Here is a 20,983-nt window from a genome sequence, read left to right as displayed (position 1 = left end):
ATTTAGACTCGGATTCGAGCTGGTTAAGTAGATGTTGGTATATGACGTCAGACTCTGAAGTGTTCTAGCTAGGTAATGGTGTGTGACGAAGGGACGGAAGGGATAGAAAGTGTGAAATTTATCAGTGGTATATTTTTCTGTGAAATGCTATAATTTCAAATTGTTATATATAATTATATACTTCAAATGTTACAATTACAAATGGCAGTTGAATATTTCTTAAAACATCGACTTTTTTCTAAACTCTTGACTGAAGTTTGTCAAGATAAAGTATTTTCATTATTTCTATTACAATATTTTTAAACAGGTATCGAAAATGCGAAAAAAAAGTTCGTTTTAACATTACTTTTTGTAACAAACCACAACCCCGTAACAAACTACAAGCTTTTGCTCTTCCACTATACCAAATCAGAAATACGCTTACGTGCCATTTTGGTCTTGCCAAAACAAAAAGTCTGTATTCAAAATTTAAAAAAAAAAAAAAAAAAAAAAAAAAAAAAAAAAAAAACTTCTGAATACTTTAAGTTATGTGCTTAAGTGTGTGCATTCGTGCAATGATCATTAATATACATCCTGGTTGTTACATCTGAAATAACAGCCTCGTTACCCCTCCCCCCCCCTCCGCTATTCCAGGTGAGTGTTGGAGACATCAACACAATATATCGCCTAGATCTGGTTTAATTCGCAAAAGATATAGAGTTAAAGAATACACTAACTCGTTAAATCGTCAAGCTACACACTATCTACCATTTAGTTTAAAATCATTGCTAAAACATTTATCCGATGTCAGAATCACATATACATTTTCAAATCTCTTAGTTTTTTTTTTTAATTTAGAATATTGAATTTTTTAATGTATGTTTTAGTGTTATGACGTCACGACCCTAGATAGCTAAGGTGATAGTGTAATTGGCTTCCATGCGGGTGGCACAGGTTCTAGATATATCATGTCAATGTTAATTTTTTTTTTCAATTCACCTCTTCTTGAATGTGGGGTCTGGTTATTTTGTGAAGATAAGTGACAAAAGTGATGTCATTTTTTGGATTACCCTCGAAACACACAGTTATCTAACTAGATAACGGGTAGTCTGGTAATGCACTAAAAAGGAGAAAATAAATTATAGACTACTATTTAAATAAATATTAAGAAAAGCGTGGTTCACTTTAGTATCTATTGGATGCCTTAACTAATATTTAGGAAGAGACCCACGCTTTTCTTTATAGTTATTTAAATAGTATTTTCTCCTTTTTAGTGTATTATTACATAAAAGCTTGTTATTAAAACGTTTTTTATGAAATTATTTTTAGTACTTTACATCTTTTTATTTACAATAGTTTCATGACTAAAAACCATTTCGCAGCTATTGAACGTGATGGCGCGCTATTGAACGTGATGACGCGTGATGAGCAGTTGGTTAGGACTGCCTAGGGGTCATACATAAATGACGTCACGCTTTTTGTGACGTTTTTTACCTGCCCCTTCCCTCCGTCACACGTCGTCGCAAAAAGCCAGACCCCCCCCCCCCCCCTAAAATGACGTCACACCTCAGCCTCCAACCTCCATCGAAAATTGCAGTTGAATTTTTAAACATCAATAGTGTCTGAACTCTGTCAAAGTAGAGTATTTTAATCAATTCCTATTACAATTTATTAAAACAGTTTTCTAAGACGCGAAATAACGCCTAAAATTCGTTTTCTAACATTGCCTTTTTATAATGCAAAAGTGTGATGTCGCACCATCTGAACTCCCCCTAATCACACTCCGTCACAAAATTACTGACCACCCCCCTCCCCCCTACGAGTTTGACGTCATTTATGAATGACCCCCTACTAATTTATTCAAATTTTTATTTGATTCATAAAAAAATTAATCAGGTTACCAATTAAGTCAAATTGAATGCCATGATGCATTGTCTTCATGTCTTGACCCACGTACCAATTACGAACCGTCAGTTATAAGTGCCTGCAATCACGATGGGCTCGGCCGTTTCGATCTAGATAAACAGAATGACGACATACGAGGAAGTGAGTTAAATAAAAGCTTGTAAAAATTGGAATTAAACTAAATAGCGGCGTATGCTAATCGCGGGTCAGCTCGTGTTTATAAAATGAACTGCTACATTTCTGTTTTTACCATACAGTCTTACACATGGATGTGGTCACTCATGGTCAATTTTCGCTTTCTGGGCTTGGACGTAGAAACTGGCCTAGTTTTGCGTGTTGATCTAATTAGAATATTTAAGTAAACGCCATTTTCAATAATTGTCTACCACGTTTGGAGGTACTCACAAGTCATGGAGATACTATCTGTCTTAGAGCAATTAACCTACATGGTAAACAAGAGTAGTGATGTCGACTGATATATATATATATATATATATATATATATATATATATATATATATATATATATATATATATATATATATATATATATATATATATATATATATATATATATATATATATCATGTGTATCATATAGGTTTTTTGGATGCTTAATCTTTGTTAAAAAAGTTAACCTATCGTTCATTGTAGGATTCGTTTTTTAAATTACGCTGGGGGAAGGGTGAGGGGGGGGGGGGGCATCAGACTTCCGAGATGATATCTGGCCAGGGAAACGGAAAAGAGTAATTCAGTTGTAAAATCAGAGTTTGAGATAACAAAAGGAAATTTCTCAAACTAAATCTGAGACCATTTCGTATTATTAAACAGGGATCTTGATCTGGATTTGCTGGGATTTTTATGTATTAACGGCTGCTGAAATTTTAAGATAACAGAGGAGTGGCTGAAGTTTGACGTCATTTTGTTGAGGGGTGGGGGTTGCCTGTTTTTTGTGTGTGACAATAGTGTGGTTATAGCAAACGTGGGTTAAAAAATGGTAAAAACATCAGCGTAACGTCGTTTCTTGATCACATATTTGGTAAGTTATATGTTAGGCCTACCCTTAAATTGACCAAAAAAGAAAAGTCCGGTGATCTTTATTGAGCTCGTTAACCTTTGCCTTTTTTGTTTATCGGCTAAACAATTGCCGACAAGACCATTGCAAACTCCATCATTTCTGTCTTCTAACGAGCTATTGTCCCGTACTTTTGTTTAACACAATACATTAAGTGTAATAGTTATTTCAGTCACTCGCCTCACCCCACCCACTTTACCACGTAGAGCTGAGTTATTTTTGGGACACTTCAGACATTGGACGATATACGTGTAATTTCATCTAAACACGCGTTCGTATTTAGCATATGAGTAAACCGCCACGTCTAACTGTGGAACAGTCGTTAATTCATCCAATGGTTGATATGACCGGGATGTGAAAAAAAAAATAACTGCGGCAATTGTTAAATCCTGTTCCTTTTTTTTAATGAGCGGCTGTGAGCGAGAGATATTTGTTGCAAAATCCTATTGATACATGCCCAGTCGACTTCTAGGAAACGCAGAGCTTGACCTCCTCGGCAAAACCGCCTCATCAGTTATTGTTCTTGCACTACATCACCCAACAGGTAGAGACATTCCATATTCTTTTTTTTGTTTTTAATTTTTATGTTGGGAGGGATTCCCTCCAACACAGTTAAGTATTACGTGTCAACTTGTTAAGTGCCATATAGGCCGTTGACTCCGATTTCAGCCGGCTTTTCTTTTCGGATTTGCTTCTTTAGCCTTTGTAAAACCAAGAAAAAACAGTTGTTTGATTTTGGAGTTTCGATTTAGCAACCATGAGCTTTATATATATATATATATATATATATATATATATATATATATATATATATATATATATATATATATATATATATATATATATATATATATATATATATATTGTGTACTGCTAGTTCTCGATTAGAATTCATACAAAATCGTTATTTGTTATTTCAATTTTAAATTGTAATATAAAATTATAAAATGTACACATATTTTATTAGTATACATCTCTGAATGATGTTTTTAAAGATTATTCAAGTCCAACTTAACAAAAAAAAAACTCATTATTTTATCAGGTTATATTCGAATCATTACGTTGTGGATTAACACAATGAAGGTACGTGTATGTATCTTGTTGGCTGTTGTCCTGCAAGTTGTCTGTACACTAGGTAAATATATATAGACCAGGGGCCTCTTTTTACAACATCTACTTGTATTAAGTTTGGTGGTGTGGGGTTTGGTCTACTCAGACTGTGTTGTGTGGAATATGTGTCTGTTGAGGTGGGGTGCGGTAAATGGAGAATGGTGTCTGTTAAGCTTGTGAGGGTACACCAACACGTATAAATCACTTGACAAGATGCTTGTATTTAATTTAGAGTATATTCACTTATATTATTACACTTTTTGTTAGTGCACATTCAAAATTTTTCTGTTAATGTCAGATCCTTGGACGATCTAAGTCTCCCAAACTAGCCACACAAGTCGAACTTCTATACACCAAGAAGATCAAGACAAGCCCTAACTCATACCCGAAAATCCACAGCAACAAGTTTCTATCCAAAACCCAAAAACGTCCATTTCTTTATTTGCGTCATCATTCATGCAATTATTATTTATTTTAAAACCAATATTTATTCGCACACAGCAAACCCAACTCTTGCGTCTATAATTGGTGATGAGTCATAGTGGATGGATCGTGGGGTTATGTTTGTGTTGTGTTTGTGTTGCAATTGTGTTGTGTTTGTGTTGTGTTGTGTTTGTGTTTGTGTTGTGTTTGTGTTGTGTTTGTGTTTTTGTTGTGTTTGTGTTGTGTTTGTGCTGTGTTTGTGTTGTGTTTGTGTTGTGTTTGTGTTTATGTTTATGTTTGTGTTTGTGTTTGTGCTGTGTTTGTGTTGTGTTTATGTTTATGTTTGTGTTTGTGTTTGTGTTTGTGTTTGTGTTTGTGTTGTGTTTGTTTTGTGTTGTGTTTGCGTTGTGTTTGTGTTGTGTTTGTGTTGTGTATGTCTTGTGTTTGTGTTGTGTTTATGTTGTGTTTGTGTTTATGTTGTGTTTGTGTTGTGGTTGTGTTGTTTTTATGTTGTGTTTGTGTTGTGTTTGTGTTGTATTGTATTGTATTGTATTATGTTGTGTTGTATTGTGTTGTGTTGTGTTTGTGTTTGTGTTTATGTTTGTGTTTGTTTTGTGTTTGTGTTTGTGTTGTGTTGGTGTTGCGTTGTGTTTGCGTTGTGTTTGTTTTGTGTTTGTGTTGTGTTTGTGTTGTGTTTGTGTTGTGTTTGTGTTGTGTTTGTGTTGTGTTTGTGTTGTGTTTGTGTATGTGTTGTGTTTGTGTTGTGTTTGTGTTGTGTTTGTGTTGTGTTTGTGTTGTATTTGTGTTGTGTTGTGTTGTGTTTGTGTTGTGTTGTGTTGTGTTGTGTTTGTGTTGTGTTGTGTTGTGTTGTGTTGTGTTGTGTTGTGTTGTGTTTGTGTTGTGTTTGTGTTGTGTTTGTGTTGTGTTTGTGTTGTGTTTGTGTTGTGTTTGTGCTGTGTTTGTGTTGTGTTTGTGTTGTGTTTGTGTTGTGTTTGTGTTGTGTTGTGTTTGTGTTGTGTTTGTGTTGTGTTTGTGTTGCGTTTGATTACAAGCGCTTTGTCCATATATGGTAAGGATTAATTTTTAAAATTGGAATAAAATACACACGATTGGCGATGGTGTAGCACGAACAAGTAACATTTGTGAAGGATGGCATTAAAGTCTTCAGTCTCTCCTCCAATTTAGTCACCAAACAATGTGGAGTTTCTATTAAGGTCTACATATGGATTTCACACGGAAAAAGACAACTTTCTTGCATGGTGGCGCAGGTGCAAGCTACCCAGCTGAGAAGGATACAGAATGCTGCACTAGGGAAAATAATCACTCTCTTAATAATCACTCTATTAATACAACTATGTATAATTTTACAAATGTAATTGTAAATGTTAAAACAGATCAATAATTACTTTAGTATGTAACAAACTAGCTTAACACTATTTTTTTTTTTAAATATATGTTGTCTACAATCAAAATTAAATATATTGTTATCATAAATGCTAAAATATTACAGCAGAATGAAAGTTTTTGAAATGAGAGTTGGTATAAAATCAAACTTCTCTATTTATAAGAAAAACTACTTACAGAGGTGGAACATTTTAAATAATAGCTGAAAAATAAGTAAACAATTGATCTTGTAGTTCCGATCACTCTTTTAAGAATTAGCTACAGTTTTTTATGTTCTATAAAGATCATTTTTGAACATAATGATATGGTGTGGATTAGATCACTGTTTTGATCAAACACTTCTTTACTGGTAATTGCAAAAACAATATTTACAGAGTTTCAAAAGCTATGATTATGTCGGCATGGTACTTTGGTACCTAATTACGCGTTTTCCAAAATGTACTTAACAGATCAGTTTGCGGTGGTTTGGGGAGGGGGGGGGGTCAACTTCATTCACCACTATCACCACTGTCTAGCCACTTTAGGCGAATTATCCTACCCAGTGTATACCTAGGTGTGACATTTATGTCGCTCAACACAATTGTGGTGAGGTGGGGGGGGGGGGATAACCAACTCATAGTGAACATAGCGTCAGTTTTTAGATGACTTTTCTAAACATACATATACAACTATACATATATATATATATATATATATATATATATATATATATATATATATATATACTGATTCAGAAATAGGTTTAAATGAGTAAAAGTGGTATTTTGACAGTAAAATATTTTTTTACAGAGTGGTCCATGGGGGGGGGGGGGTTGTAACCCCCTAATCTCTCTTCCCCCCCCCCCGTGCCTACGCTACTGAGCGTCTTAGACTGGGAACATTTCTATGGACATATTTAGTAGATTTGTTCAAACCAATTCAGCGAGACGACAAAAGTTTGTTAAAGATCTATTTACCACTTTGTTTGAAATTAAAACACTTGTGTGGAAAAAAGAATTATAAAGGAGGAACAATTTAATAGACAAAAAATATCTTAATACAAACATTTCAAATTTTATTTCACAATATGTTTAGAAACTCAAACTCACATTTCAAAATACAGTTTTACATTACATTCTTTGACATTTTAAAATTCTATCATCTCTGGTGATTTTGGCCTTGTGGAAAATATATTTAATGTTGGATTCTATTCCAGCAATGAATAATATAGACTTTTAGATTTACTTTTTAAAAAAGTCAGTGTGTATTCAAAAATTACATTCAAAATTTTAAAGGCCAACACATTAAAATTTTATAGAAAAGCAAGTGATAAAAAGTCACAGTCAGCTCCCAAAAAATATCATGTAACATAAATGAATCAGGTTAGCATTTTCGGTGGAATCGGGTGATAGAATAGAAGTTTGGAACAGAAAAAAAGCACGTTTTTTTCTTCTATGTAACAAGAAAAGAGAAAGTCTTGTAAACGTGCAAAAAACATAGTTTTGCAATATTGTCCGTATGTCTGAGTGTGTATGTGTGTGTGTGTGTCTATGTTTGTAAACACGATAACTAGAGTACAGTTACAGCTAGGTTGATGTAGTTTCATATTTAAATATAATATCAAAATAGTAGATGTGTATCAAATTTTGAGCGTGTTCCGATAATCGGAAGTGGAACTTTTTCTACTTTCAATTTTTCAAAATCCTATAACTTGAGTACTGTTTCAGGTAGATAAAGAAATTTCACACGTATGTAAAACATCTAATTGTCTGCCTTCTGACAAATTTTGAGTAATTTCTGCTGACCGGAAGTAGTGATTTTTGCTATTTCCGATTTCGAAAAAAAAACCGCATCTGAATTTATATAGTACTAGTATGAAGTTATTTAGAAAAAGGGTAGCCTGGCCTTTGTTGTTAAGACATTTTACATTTATGAATTCTTTAAAAAATCTGCCTCTGTCGTCTGACTGCCTTTCTCTGTAGCACCCCTAACAATTGCTTCATACAAAAGTCTGATTAAAGTGATTACAAGAGACATTGGGTCTCACACAAGTTTTACGTTTTGTATGAGGGTATCTTTTATTCTACAGCCTCTGAACTTCAAGCAGATGACTGGTCAACTTATAACCATGAGCCAGTTAAAAAAGGAAGACAGCAACGTCAGAACAATGTGCCGTTTAACTTATGTATGACAGATCCATGTGAAAACGGGGGTACTTGCGAGCCCACAAGAGGATTTCTTTACAAGTGTGTCTGTCCTAGAGGCTTTGCTGGTACATTTCTCACTTTGAAACACTAGTTGATCCATCTGATGTATTTACTCATGCTGCTGACAAGATATTTAAATACATTCTTAATAAAGCTTATATGTTAAATTTATTCACAGCTATTTATTTTACAGTTTTTACAATGTCATTATATTTTTTATACATTTTATTTTTCATACAAACATTTACCATCCGATTTCCATTGCATCTTAAACAAAATTGTAATCACTTAAAAACAGTTAACATTAACAAATATTTCCAGATTTTTTAAAGTAGTACAGTTGTATAATTTAATCATTAGTGACTAATTGGTCAGTGGCTACAGAGGTGACAGACTGGTCAGTGGACAACAGTGGTGACAGACTGGTCAGAAGACAACAGTGGTGATACACTGGTCAGTGGACAACTGTGGTGACAGACTAATCAGTGGACAACAATGGTGACATATTGGTCAGTGGACAACAGTGGTGAGACTGGTCAGTGGACAACAGAGGTGAGACTGGTCAGTGGCCAACTGGGTTCAGAGACTGGTCAGTGGACAACAGTGGTGACAGACTGGTCAGTGGACAACAGTGGTGACAGACTGGTCAGTGGACAACAGTGGTCAGAGACTGGTCAGTGGACAACAGTGGTGACAGACTGGTCAGTAGACAACAATGGTGAGACTGGTCAGTGGACAACTGGGTTCAGAGACTGGTCAGTGGACAACAGTGGTGAGACTGATCAGTGGACAATAAGGGTGAGACTTGACAGTGGACAACAGTGGTGACAGACTGGTCAGTGGACAACAGTGGTGACAGACTGGTCAGTGGACAACAGTGGTGACAGACTGGTCAGTGGACAACAGTGGTGACAGAATGGTCAGTGGACAACAGTGGTGACTGACTGGTCAGTGCACAACAGTGGTGACAGACTGGTCAGTGGACAACTGGGTTCAGAGACTGGTCAGTGGACAACAGTGGTGACAGACTGGTCAGTGGACAACAGTGGTGACAGACTGGTCAGTGGACAACTGGGTTCAGAGACTGGTCAGTGGACAACAGTGGTGAGACTGATCAGTGGACAATAAGGGTGAGACTTGACAGTGGACAACAGTGGTGACAGACTGGTCAGTGGACAACAGTGGTGACAGACTGGTCAGTGGACAACAGTGGTGACAGACTGGTCAGTGGACAACAGTGGTGACAGACTGGTCAGTGGACAACAGTGGTGACTGACTGGTCAGTGCACAACAGTGGTGACAGACTGGTCAGTGGACAACTGGGTTCAGAGACTGGTCAGTGGACAACAGTGGTGACAGACTGGTCAGTGGACAACAGTGGTGACAGACTGGTCAGTGGACAACAGTGGTGACAGACTGGTCAGTGGACAACAGTGGTGATATTGATCAGTTGACACCAACAGTAATGACAGACTAGTCAGTGGACAACTGAGGGAAGACTGACCAGTGGACAAAAAATATGACGGACAGGTCAGTGAACAAAACTTATGATGGACAGGCCAGTGGTCAACAGTGGGAAGACAGGTCAATGAACAAGAACAAATGACAGACTGGTTAGTGGACACATGTCCCAAGATACTGAAGAATATTACATTTTTCCATTTTAAAAAACAAGGCAAAAACTGTGAAAATGAAATAAACTTTTGCGCTGACCAGCCTTGTAGTAATGGAGGGACATGCGAAATTTATCAGGACTCATACAGATGCTTATGTAATGAAGGATTTGCTGGTAGGTCTTCATAAAATTCTAATGATAGCAATTTTTATCTCATAGTTTTGTATAGAGGTAATGTTTTTGAATTGATAATTTATCCTGGTAAAAAGTGTGAGGTTTACATAGATGAATGTAATAGTAATTCATGTGAGAACAATGGTTTTTGTCTTGATGGGATTAATTCATTCACCTGCAGCTGCCCCCACCCTAGTTGTCCTACTCCAGTTAAAAATCTCTTCAATTTTTTTTTTAAATTCCACATTTTTCTTGGTGTAGGCCTATATTAGCTTATCCGAAGTTTTAATTAATCTTGATTTTCTGACATACGCAACATAATTTACAAGTTTGTTTAAAAAAAAAACTTGCAGCACTAGAATTGACCACTGTTTTTTACAACCTTGTTTTTAACACAGGAAAAACTTGCAGCACTAAAATCGACCACTGTTTTTTACAACTTTGTTTTTAACATAGGAAAAACTTGCAGCACTAGAATTGACCACTGTTCTGGAACCCCCTGCATGAATGGTGGAACCTGCACCAGCACAACCACAGGGTTCAAGTGTGCCTGTACTGCAGACTATGCTGGGGAAAGCTGTGAGGTGGATATAGACTCATGCACACTTTCACCCTGTAGAAATGGCGCCACATGCCAAGACCTGCCCACTAGCTATAAGTAAGTTTTTTCATGTGCTGGTAGGATCCTCTGTCTCTTGAGATGTGTTCTTAATGTGCTGGTAGAGTACTTAACCTCTTCTGATATTGTAGTGAATGTGTTAGGTATGAATCAACTGTGCTTAATAGGACAAGAAGAAAAATTCTATATCTTAATAAATATTTGTTGATATAGTATGAAAATGGGAAGAAATATTAGACCAAGCTAGATCTTTAATTAGAATATCTTATTTTTAGTTAGGACCTAGCCAATATTATGGAAATCTACTTTAATTAGGTGTATTTGATGATATTTTTACATTATTAGCATTTTTGAAGTATTATTATTTGAGAACAACTAATTGCTGCTTTTTTATAATTTGTATCCTTGTAAAGGCTATTGTCTTTGGTTTCAGATGAAAAGTTTAATAGAATTTAAGGAGATCGCGTTAAGTTTTTATATTGAGTTATTTGAGGTATGTTAGCACAAAACCAGGGTACATTTACACAGGTAAGCGATAGAATTAGTGCCGAGAGCAAGGTGGCATCCGAGACGCTCGCGGGTGGGGTGTATTAACTGGCAGTTGAGCCTTAGAAGGGATGGAGAAACGACGGCCCTATAGTCTTGTTAGATGCGCGATACACAGACAACTCCCGGTTAAGAAAGAGTCAAATAAAGATTTACATAAGACGACTTATTCTTAATCATTTTTGATCGTCTCAAAGTGAGAGCAAGAAACAGAAGAGAAGAAAAACGTTACATTTAATGTCAGCAAGAGCATTACAATATGTTCTTCATGTGCTGATAGGGTCCTCATTGGGAGTAAAGGGTAGACTTGAAGTGAAGGGTAGACTTGGAGTGAAGGGTAGACTTGAAGTGAAAGGTAGAGTGAGAGTGAAGGGTAGAGTGGGAGTAAAGGGTAGAGTGGGAGTAAAGGGTAGAGTGGGAGTGAAGGGTAGAGTGGAGTGAAGGGTAGACTTGGAGTGATGGGAAGACTTGGAGTGAAGGGTAGAGTTGGAGTAAAGGGTAGAGTGGGAGTGAAGGGTAGAGTGGAGTGAAGGGTAGAGTGGGAGTGAAGGGTAGAGTGGGAGTAAAGGGTAGAGTGGAGTGAAGGGTAGAGTGGGAGTGAAGGGTAGAGTGGAGTAAAGGGTAGAGTGGAGTGAAGGGTAGAGTGGAGTGAAGGGTAGAGTGGAGTAAAGGGTAGAGTGGGAGTGAAGGGTAGAGTGGGAGTGAAGGGTAGAGTGAGAGTGAAGGGTAGAGTGGGAGTGAAGGGTAGAGTGAGAGTGAAGGGTAGAGTGGGAGTGAAGGGTAGATTGGGAGTGAAGGGTAGAGTGAGAGTGAAGGGCAGAGTGGGAGTGAAGGGTAGAGTGGGAGTGAAGGGTAGAGTGGGAGTGAAAGGTAGAGTGAGAGTGAAGGGTAGAGTGGGAGTGAAGGGTAGAGTGGGAGTGAAGGGTAGAGTGAGAGTGAAGGGCAGAGTGGGAGTGAAGGGTAGAGTGGGAGTGAAGGGTAGAGTGGGAGTGAAAGGTAGAGTGAGAGTGAAGGGTAGAGTGGGAGTGAAGGGTAGAGTGGGAGTGAAGGGTAGAGTGAGAGTGAAGGGCAGAGTGGGAGTGAAGGGCAGAGTGAGAGTGAAGGGCAGAGTGGGAGTGAAGGGTAGAGTGGGAGTGAAAGGTAGAGTGGAGAAAGATTAGAGTGGGAGTGAAGGGTAGCTAGGAGTGAAGGGTAGAAATGGGAGTGAAGGTTAGAGTGCGAGTGAATGGTAAGCGTGAGCTTGCCTTTATGTTTCGCAACAGCCATGTTTCAAATAAAAACAATTATAATAGATTGATTTACATACCCACATGATAATAATACTAAAGTTGTTTAAAATAATTTAGAACTTGATACCAACTTCCAAATGGACTTTGCTACACCCACAATCAACGACTATGCCAAGTTTGTCATTGATAAGCCGTTAACTGATGTAACAGTTGCATTTTGGATGCAAACCACGGATGAATTTAACCAGGGAACTCCATTTTCTTATGCTGTAAAAGGTGTGCCTAATGCCTTGACACTCACAGACTATTCAAAGTAAGGATGAAAATAATCAATCATGACTCAATATTTAAAAATATTGGTAACAAATTACTGAACCAGGGAAATATCTTTATTTTTAAAAAAAAAATATTTTATAAGAATTTTGTTTTTACAAATTTTAGTGAATGATGAAAATGTTCCCTTTGGCACTTTCTAAATTCTAAAAGAATTTTGTTTTCAGTTTACAACACTTTGTGAATGATGAAACAGTATCCATTGGCTTGAAGCTGAATGATGGTCTCTGGCATCATGTGGCACTGATGTGGTCGAGCAACAAGGGAGACTGGTTGTTATACGTTGATGGAGTTTTGAGAGACCAGGCCTATGACTTATCCCCCTCTAAACCTATCCCAGGTTTGTAGACATTTTTGTGAAATTTTATCGCTGTTTTAATGATGATCTCAATTTATCCATTTGAGGAAAATTATCTACTAAAAATTTTTGTTTTCATTTCCTTATCCTTGTTTTCCTAAAATAAAATTCACTATTATGTGTCAACACGTTATGTAACATATGGGCCTACTATAATTTGGTTTATATGGGGGGGGGGATTTAAACAACTATCTTAACCTTTGAATTGTTTGAAAAAGAAATGTAGCTAAAGTCTTATTTTCTGCAGGCAATGGTTCGTTTATAATTGGACAAGAGCAGGATGTGATGGGTGGGCAGTTCAGCTCCAGTGAGACTTTTGTTGGCTCTCTGACACAGTTCAATGTGTGGGATGGAGTACTTAGCCTTCAAGAAGTCCACAAGCTCATCTACAGCTGTGAGAAGTTTGAAGGCAATGTTTTAGCTTGGTCCTCTGTGAAGGATGCTTTCAAAGGGGACATCAGCATCAGTCCATCCACATTTTGTAAAGGTAAGGGTTAAATTTAAGGTCTCTCCAATATCAGTCCATCCACATTTTGTAAAGGATCACTTTAGCTTCAGCCCTTCCACATTTTCTAAGGGTAAGGGTTAGAAGTAAGGTGATAAAAATTCCACACTACACATATTTCCTTCGTAAGCTTATAGCTGTAATCAGTCTAACACTCTATATGTATTGTTGGTGAAATTCACATATAAATAAAAAGAAAATTACGTTTAATTGAGCACTCTTTACTGTAAAAGGCACACACAAAAACTATCCTATCAACCACTTAGCTGTTGTTGTTGTTTGTTTTTTTTTTGGGGGGGGGGGGGTTGTTTCTAATGTAACCTTTCAACATTTTGCTCTGAATATTTTCATTTTCTTTTTTCCAGAATGCCCAACTCCAGTGAATCCACTCCATGGAGAAGTAACCTTCAATGACACAAAGGCTGGCGCAATAGCTGTGTATGCCTGCAACAGAGGATATAGCTTGGATCGCACAGAAACTCCAAAGTGTCTTTCAATGGGCCGCTATGACCAGATTACACCAATCTGCTCAGGTAAATTTTCTAAGCAATAGCCGCTTTTAACTCACACAATTTAAAAGTTATTTCGTGATAATAGATTGATTAATAAGAAAATTAAGTATTTCTGATATGTGTCAATCTGTGATAAATCTATACAGTCATATATTTTATCTAGAATTTTTTTAAAAATTGTCTTGTGTACTTTCAGTAATTAATTGTGGTTCACCGGGCAACATAAAATTTGGAACTGTTAAAGGCAGAGATTACACTGTTGGCAAAAAAGTAATGTTTGAATGCAACTACGGCTACAAGCTCAGTGGCATAAATGCCTCTGTGTGCACTGAATCTGAAGAATGGGATTTTGAAGAAAAGCCTAAATGTGTTCGTAAGTTGCTGTATTATTTACAGTTTATGTTTTTGTGGGATTTTTTAAATTTTATTCCATTTTGTGATTAAATTAATCTAAAAAATTTAACTAGATATAGATTTAAAACTGATCTACAAAAACAAAGGCACCATGTATTTTCTTTCCAGCGATGACATGCACACTTCCGCAGGTGTCAGCGAACACAATACCATCTGTACAAGACGAGGAAGTCAAACAAGGAACCACCGTTCGCTTCACTTGCAAACCTGGTAAGTAGCATTTGTAATTAGAACTAAATAAATGAACTCTCTTGCCTAGAGCTGGGCTGGCTGTTTGTCTTTCTGTCTTTTTATTCTTCTGGAAGTTAATCTTATGGTAGTGTTCTAGAATACGACGGGGGTGTTCTAGAATACCAGTAAAGTATATAAATATTTTAAAATCTTCTGCTGTTCTATTTTAAAGATGTCTTACTAATAACTTGATTGTGGCTATTTGTGCTATAAATTGTTTCAAGCCTTACCGTTGTAATCCGTATAAATTGTATTGCAGGCAATACCCTACAGACCAGAGCACTGATATAATCCCTATAAATTGTGTTGCAGGCAATACCCTACCGACTAGATCACTGATATAATCCCTATAAATTGTGTTGCAGGCAATACCCTACCGACTAGATCACTGATATAATCCCTATAAATTGTGTTGCAGGCAATACCCTACCGACTAGATCACTGATATAATCTCTATAAATTGTGTTGCAGGCAATACCCTACCGACTAGATCACTGATATAATCTCTATAAATTGTGTTGAAGGCAATACCCTACCAACTAGATCACTGATATAATCCCTATAAATTGTGTTGCAGGCAATAACCTACAGACCAGACATAACGCAGTGGTCTGTCAGAAAGATGGGACCTGGGACAGAAGTATTCCATCTTGTGACCAAATAACATGCAGCAACCCACCTACCATAGAGAATGGAGAAATACTAACAACATACACACAGTATTACATAGGGGATAGTGTCAGGTTTGAAGATCTCCACACTATTTAAATATTTTTGTAGACGCAGTGTTAGCATATGGTCACATGTAAACATGGTTTATTCTCTTAAAAATTCAAACTTTAAAAAAAATGTGTCTGTGTGCTATTTTATCTAATCCTAAACATATAGTGTCTGTGTTTTACTGACCTAATCCCAAACATAATATTAGGAGTTTGTTAAAGCTATAGATGGGTTATGCACATACATCTCTACATTTGTTTTAAAAGCCTCTAAAATTGTAATTTTTGTCACAAACTATCTGCAATGTTTAAGCAAAAAAAAATTCAAAAAAGTATTTAAAATTATTTTATTGTTTGGTGTTTATCTAACCCAGCCATGTTTTTCAGATACCAATGTGACACAGGATTTGAGTTCAGAGCTGGTATATCAAGCATCAGTTGCTTGCCTACCGGCAACTGGGATACTGTGCTGCCTGTGTGCTTATCCATCACATGCCCAGACCCTCCACTCATAACAAATGCTGTCAGCGTAGGCACGGATAGAACGTACGGTGCTGTTGTTAACTACACCTGTTTACCTGGCTTCAAGTCTTCAGTACCTTCTGCTCAAATCAAATGTGAGTTGACAAAAGATTGGAGCAGCACGCGATTCAGGTGTACAGAGGTTGACTGTGGCGCCCCTGCAGAGATCCCTAATGGGATCATCAGCGGAGATACGTACGTTTTTAAGAATTACGTGCTGTACCAGTGTAACCAGGGCTACACCCTCACAGGCCCGGAGCGAAGAGTCTGCCAAGAAAATGGTCAGTGGAGTGACACGCACCCAGTGTGCAGTCCCGTTGTTTGTGGAAATTTAACAGCAGTATTGAACGGCCAGGTAGTTTACACAGCCATGACCTACCTGAGCACAGCCAGGTTCGCTTGTGATCGGGGCTTTGAATTAAGAGGGGCGCAGGAAATTACGTGCATGGCATCAGGTCAATGGGTGCCAGATCCACCTGAATGTGTCCCACGTTCCTGCCCGACCCCACAAGACATTTTGTTTGGGTCATTTACCTCGTACGTTGTTTACATTTTATCTGTTCGTAAAATTCTATTTTAATTTTTTAACATTTTGTTCATTTTTGTACTATTTAATGTGTTGTTATATTGTGTTTTTCTTTGTTTTACATTTTATTTACCTCTGTCTACCATTTTTTTTTCTGGTTTATAAAATTGTTTGTGTTTTTATAAGTATCCCAGTAACACCTTATTGAGCAAAATAAATATTGACTTTATACTGTTAAATGAAGTCAAAATGTGTTAATGAAGGATCAATGTGGTTAAAACGTGATACTTTCAGATCTGTTGAGCTTATTTTCAAAGCTACGGTAAACTACACATGTAACACAGGCTACATACTGACCGGCACTGACCAACTGACATGCCTGGAGGATGGCACCTGGTCATCTTCACCACCTGAATGTACCAAAACCACGTGTCCTCAAACTGATGACCCCGCACATGGTAGGTACTATCTTGTGGTCAGAGATTTAACTGACCAGTACATGGTGAGTAGACCTACTGTCTTGTGATCAGAGATTTAACTGATCAGTTTATGGTAAGTAGGCCTAATGTCGTGTGGTCAGAGATTTAACTGTACAGTTCAAGGTGAGTAGTGTGATGGGGGGTTTATAAGTATAAACTCTATACGTTCTGGTCTATGTATCTATATTCTGCTATTATCACTGCAACTACTACACTTGTGAAGGAGGACGGGAATCACTCTTATTTTCCGCAGACACTAATTAACAATGTCAACAACTTCGTTTATGAAAAAACATTAACTTTATTATCACACACTTATAGATCGTTTACACAATATCAAAATACGTCCGTCATCTACTATAGCTAACCCCCAACTAACTACTGCTGCGTCCTTACATCATCGGTATATGTCGCGTCATGCTCACGTCACACTCACGCCATAAATATTTTATTGAATGGAATAACATGAACTTTATTAACACACACTCATAGATCATTTGCACAATATCAAAGAATACGCCCGTCTTCTACTATATCTAACCCTCAACTAACTTCCCTTACGTCATCGGTACATTGTCGCGTCATGCTCACGTCACACTCACGCCACAAATATTTTATTGAACACGCGCACAATATTCTCGCACCAAATCGTCTACCGTCAAGTTCGCACCGTCGTTAGTAACCTCAACTCGTCTAGTCTAATTCTATCTATCTACGCTATGACAGTGTTGGTAATTCAAAGTGTCAATGTCGTTTCTTCATAGAATACATTTTTATGTTGCCAGACTTGAATTCACCTCGACCGACTGTGGTTAATGCAGAGAAACCAAATGACAAATTCGAACAGTCAGAAAAAGTCGCGTTTACAGTTGGGTTATCAAAACAATTGGATGTTCTGTTGAAAGATGTCGTTGTTTATAATGAAGTTGTATCTAATATCGGAGACAACTATAACAACACAAATGGTGTTTTTAGATGCAACATAGTAAGTGATTAATATGAATTTTAACAAAACTATTTAACATGATTATGATACACTCATCATCATCTTTTCCCGCCAGTTCCCAAGACACACGGGGACAGATGAAGTAGAGTACATCTGTTTCAGGGACATGAGCATTTGAAGGGATAGTGTTGTCAGCACTATGCCCAGCCGCCTTTGCTTTTCCTAAAGTTAATTAGGTACCCATCATAGTTGGGTGGACTTAGTGGCGGCCTACTGACTTAAACCCTGATTCTAACTCGAGACTTTCGGGTCTAGCTCTCTACCACTAGGCCATGCTGTACCCCATAATAGATACAAGTTATCATAATTAACTCGCACGTTGCATTTTGAAAATTGAAGTAGTTTTTGATTTCTAGGACATAATCATTAATTTAAAAATCAGCCAATAATGCAGACCATGCAATGCGAATCGCATTTGTATTCATTAGAAGAGAAATACAACCAAACACTAATTTTAAACACAATACATTTTTTTTAAATTTGTATTTATGCTTATATTTTTTTTAACACAGCATAATATAAAGAAAGAAAGAAAACAAGATTTGTAAAAAAAAATGCTAACTGATTCCCACACACTTACACAAAAACGCACAAATAAACAAAAATATAACAACATATAAGATATCAAAATCCCCATAGTCAATTATTACGTTTTTTTTTTAGTGAATCGGTTTTCGGTATGTCCGTAATTTTTCTAAAATTTTAGCACGATTGTCATTTTTATTCTTCGTTATGCTCGTTTCAGTTATGCACCTCACAATCTGCAATTTTTTTTCATACAGGCTGGGTTATATTTCTTCCAAATCTACGGCGCTGCTAATAAAGGGAAAGAACTGAGTTTGTCTCTTGTTAAAAACAAAACGAAAGTTGTGTCCCTGTACAGCAACACAAACCAAGAGTTGTCCCTCGCTGGTAAGTAGACATCAGTTTTTTTCAAAAGGGTTCGTCCATAAATGACGTCACACTCGAAGGGAGGAGGGCGGGTCCGTAATTTTGTGACGGTGTATGATGAGGGAGAGGGGTGGGGGTTCAGATGGTGTGACGTCACACTTCTGCATTATTAAAAAAAAAAGCAATGTTAGAAAACGAATTTTAGCCGTTATTTCGCGTTTTAGAAAACTGTTTTATTAAATTGTAATAGGAATCTATATATATATATATATTTCTCTTCATGGGGACCATGCAGGGCAAGACGTAGACGCACGCCGTTACTCCCCCACTCTCCAGGCATTTCGCTACCACCCCCAACCCCACCAATCTGGTTTACGAAGAATGTTTACAATCGTAGAGCCGGGTTAGTGACGGCTACTATGGGCAGATAATTTGGTATTAAACGATTTGAAACGAAGGGGAGGTAACAATTTCTGATTGATCTTTTCTTTGTCTGTAACTGGCTGCTTTCACTGGACAGGGACGTGGAGGGGGAGGGAAGGCAGGAGGGGGTGGTGTTGAATTTACAAACAAATTATGCATTGCTGATAAGCAGAAAATAAAACAACTAAATGATGACGTATGCTACGTCGCGGGTCAGCTCGTGGATTAAAATAATCTTTTTTTAGATTTCAGAGAAGATTTTGGAAAAAATATCGATAATTTAGGAAAAATTCAACTACGATTTAGAGAGGGTGGGGGGGGGGTTGTAGGCTGATGTGCGACATCATTTTAGGGGCGGGGGATCAGGCTTTTGTGACGATATGCGACGGAGGAGAGGGGAAGGTAAAAGTCGTTAAAAAAGCGTTACGTTAGTTATGGACGACCCCAAATCGAAAACGAATCCTCCACAAAATATTCGGCAATGGATTGAGTACGGTGTGTTTAACAATAACTGGGTAATAAGCTTCAAAATTTGATAGGAAAATTTTTTTTTGAAATCAAATTTGAAAGTGTGTCTTTTGTTAATATCTAGAATGTAAAGAATGATTCCATAAATCTGTTTTCTTATCAGCCAACTCCGCAGTGTTGCTGTTGGAGGCTGGTGATGAGGTCTTTGTTGAAGCTTCCAACTGTGGTAGTCTGTACGGAGAAGAGCATCACGTGATCAACACTTTCTCTGGCTTCCTGCTGAGGAAAGCGATATAACATTTCGTGTCATCTAAATAAAAGATCTTCTAAAACGTTATGTGACTGGACTGACTAATTAATTAAAATTTTATTGACTAGTCTAATTAGTGTAGACGTAATCTGTACTGTGCATGTGTTGCTTTTTAATTAATTAATTTAAAAAAAAAATTCAAACTGAAAATTAAGCTTAGTAATATGATAATTATATAAATAATAAAGTATATTGCAAACATATTTTTGTTGAATCAGCGTCTTTGGTATGGATGTGATAAGTATTATTTTCAACGTGGATGTCATTTTCAATGTTATTTTGATTGTGAATCTTATAATAGAGCATTGGCAGCGTGCTCATGAGTCGTGTGAGGAAGCGTTGAGGAGGGAACATTGGCAGTGTTTCTTCCAAAACTTTTTCTCCGGATTGGGGGCACTTGAAATTTTCTGGGAGAGGGGGACTTAAATTTCCGGGAGGGGGGAGCGGATGGCGGAGACTGTTAAAAGTACATATTTGTTACATAAATTCCATTTCGCTCGTGGGGGGGGGGGGTAGGTAGACTCTCTTCGGGGAGGAGCGGGTGCATGCCTAGAAGAAACACTGAACGTTGGATAGGAGTAGTTGAGAGGCTGGTTTTTGTTTAGTGTGGCGAAAAATGAGGGAAGGGGAAGGGGGTGGGGGTGGAGTACAGATATTGATATTAAGTTTAATATGGCTTTGAGTTGGAATGAATGAAAGAAGTTTCTTATTTACCGTGCTGCGATTGTTTTGTCAACTGCCTGCTGAAAGTAAGCGTGAAATGAAGAGCCGGACCTTAGAAGATAGAAGGAAATACACCGGTAAGTAACCTAATATAATATCAACTCGAGGCTGACGAAGTTTACTTTTGTAAGTGGCTTTAGAAAAAGTATCGGGGATTTGGGGATCGAAGTTTTGCTGCCAGAATAATTTAACTAGAGAGAAAATACATATTTTTTTTCAGAAATCGAAACTTGAAACTGAAATACAAGTACTGGAACGCAGTTATGATTATATTCTATAGTTAGGTTGGCAAATAAAG

General features: G+C 37.3%; 1 protein-coding gene across 1 annotated transcript; it reads left to right on the top strand.

Annotated features, from left to right (window-relative positions):
- Window positions 1-3,412: 3,412 nt before the first annotated feature.
- On the top strand, window positions 3,413-20,059 carry LOC131949931 (sushi, von Willebrand factor type A, EGF and pentraxin domain-containing protein 1). The gene is made up of 18 exons (XM_059311891.1): window positions 3,413-3,503; window positions 4,002-4,094; window positions 7,965-8,147; window positions 9,758-9,871; window positions 10,328-10,529; window positions 11,234-11,391; window positions 12,383-12,578; window positions 12,766-12,938; window positions 13,204-13,443; window positions 13,827-13,994; window positions 14,170-14,346; window positions 14,496-14,597; window positions 15,196-15,361; window positions 15,725-16,396; window positions 16,680-16,843; window positions 17,650-17,849; window positions 18,653-18,782; window positions 19,816-20,059. Exons 1-18 carry the CDS (start codon window positions 3,413-3,415, stop codon window positions 19,947-19,949), a joined length of 3,363 nt encoding a protein of 1,120 aa, XP_059167874.1. The 3' UTR covers window positions 19,950-20,059.
- The last annotated feature ends 924 nt before the right edge of the window (window positions 20,060-20,983 follow it).

This window comes from Physella acuta, unplaced genomic scaffold (genome assembly GCF_028476545.2).
Source record: "Physella acuta isolate Inbredline_101_S28 unplaced genomic scaffold, ASM2847654v3 ptg000720l, whole genome shotgun sequence".
NCBI lineage: Eukaryota > Metazoa > Mollusca > Gastropoda > Physidae > Physella > Physella acuta.
This window is presented reverse-complemented; position numbering and strand designations above follow the sequence as displayed.

Excerpts from the sequence above, each read along its gene's own strand:
- LOC131949931 (XM_059311891.1), top strand. The coding sequence starts at position 3,413 with ATGCCCAGTCGACTTCTAGGAAACGCAGAGCTTGACCTCCTCGGCAAA. Across the intron at positions 12,939-13,203 it reads CCCCTCTAAACCTATCCCAG|GCAATGGTTCGTTTATAATT; the intron begins GTTTGTAGACAT and ends TATTTTCTGCAG. Across the intron at positions 16,844-17,649 it reads AACTGATGACCCCGCACATG|ACTTGAATTCACCTCGACCG; the intron begins GTAGGTACTATC and ends TTATGTTGCCAG.